Source organism: Priapulus caudatus, unplaced genomic scaffold, assembly GCF_000485595.1.
Source record: "Priapulus caudatus unplaced genomic scaffold, Priapulus_caudatus-5.0.1 Scaffold1249, whole genome shotgun sequence".
Classification (NCBI taxonomy): domain Eukaryota; kingdom Metazoa; phylum Priapulida; class Priapulimorpha; order Priapulimorphida; family Priapulidae; genus Priapulus; species Priapulus caudatus.
This window is the reverse complement of record NW_014578310.1, coordinates 31,084-32,831: the sequence shown is the minus strand read 5'-3', so window position 1 is coordinate 32,831 and position 1,748 is coordinate 31,084. Positions and strand designations below refer to the sequence as shown.

At 42.7% G+C, this 1,748-nt stretch overlaps 1 protein-coding gene across 1 annotated transcript in view; it reads left to right on the top strand.

The window, feature by feature from the left end:
* The window catches only part of LOC106815963 (sodium-coupled monocarboxylate transporter 1-like), a 42,975-nt gene that overhangs the window by 16,965 nt on the left and 24,262 nt on the right, over positions 1 to 1,748 (top strand). The window contains exons 4-5 of the mRNA XM_014820499.1: positions 473 to 524; positions 1,111 to 1,183. Of these exons, the coding sequence (XP_014675985.1) occupies positions 473 to 524; positions 1,111 to 1,183 (125 nt within the window). The remainder of the gene's footprint in view (positions 1 to 472; positions 525 to 1,110; positions 1,184 to 1,748) is intronic.

The following is a 1,748-nucleotide window of genomic DNA, read 5'->3' as shown; positions in this document are numbered from 1 at the left end:
CATGATATAACATAGTGCGTCACACACTGCTTACTACATGATATAACATAGTGCGTCACACACTGCTTACTATATGATATAACATAGTGCGTCACACATTGCTTACTAATATGATATAACATAGCGCGTCACACATTGCTTACTATATGATATAACATAGTGCGTCACACACTGCTTACTATATGATATAACATAGCGCGTCACACATTGCTTACTATATGATATAACATAGTGCGTCACACATTGCTTACTATATGATATAACATAGTGCGTCACACATTGCTTACTATATAATATAACATAGCGTGTCGTACATTTCGTGCTGCATGCGTCATGTAATGCGCGTACTGCGTCACGTATTGTGTTGTTGTTTTTTCACACATTACTTAATTGTCATGTGATATATTTGCGTATATGCTGCGTCATGTATTGCGTATGCGTTCATGATTTCCAGCCTTGATTTCAATTGCAGGTGCTTTACATGGCTATTGTGCTCTATGCGCCGGCATTGGCACTGAACTCCGGTAAGAAAGAGATTCATTATATACACGCATGCTTAAACATCGTATACAGCTATAGCTAATAACACATTCGGTGCCATCGTGCAAGCGGATCTCATCCTTAAAGGAAACTGGTGCTAAACTCCTGGTAAAGCGGATGAGCTATTGTCGGTGTGCACTCACCCGCGCGGGGGCGAGGGGGTGTGGTGGGGGAGAAAAAACACACTCGGTCGTGCCACGGTCAGCCGGTATACTGCTGTGTATACGAGAGATTTCCCAGAACGCGCTGAAAATACTGCGTACGCCGAAAAAGTATACCAACCCCGGTCGTGTCTTGACAATAATTGAGTATGCGCTTCATCTTCTCTCTCTCACGCACACTCGATCAATCTTTCTCGCTCTCTCGCTCTCGCTCTCTCTCTCTCTCTCTCTCTCTCTCTCTCTCTCTCTCTCTCTCTCTCTATCTCTTTCTCTCTTACACATTCTCTCTCTCTCTCTCTCTCTCTCTCTCTCTCTTTCTTTTTCTTTTTCTCTTTTTCGCGGATACGGCGGCTATCGGATGCAGTTTAAACACCGCACGCGGGTAACACATGCTTCTCTTTATTCGCAGTGACCGGACTGGGCGTGTGGGCGTCTGTACTCTCCATAGGCCTCGTCTGCACTTTCTACACGACTATCGTAGGTGGCGCCACCGTCCGCGACAGCAGTGCAATGACTTTAGTTATATGGGGGATATATATATACACACTGCATGCATAAACATCGTATCCAGCTATAGCTAATAACACATTCGGTGCCATATCGTGCTCTCCATCTTACATCTCTATATATGGATTATACCGGGAGTACATAAATACATAATTTCACACAGGGAGAGATAAAAATAGATATGTAGATCTAGTTGCGATTCTAATGGGAGTAGTAACAATGTTATAGTAACACCAGCTAGAGTAGATAATCTCAGTTTGAGTTTACCTAGTTTTGCTCATCATTGCCGTAGCTAGCGGAAGGGGGAGGGAGGGAGAGGGACAATTGCCACCCCCACAGGAAAAAAGTATATACAATACATGGTCAATGGCGGCCAGCTTCCCAGAACACACCATGCACATGGCTTTGCCTCCAGGAAAAATGGGGTTAGCTACGCTCCTGTTAATACTAATACTAATACTAATACTAATACTAATACTAATACTAATACTAATACTAATACTAATACTAATACTAATACTAATACTAATACTAATACTA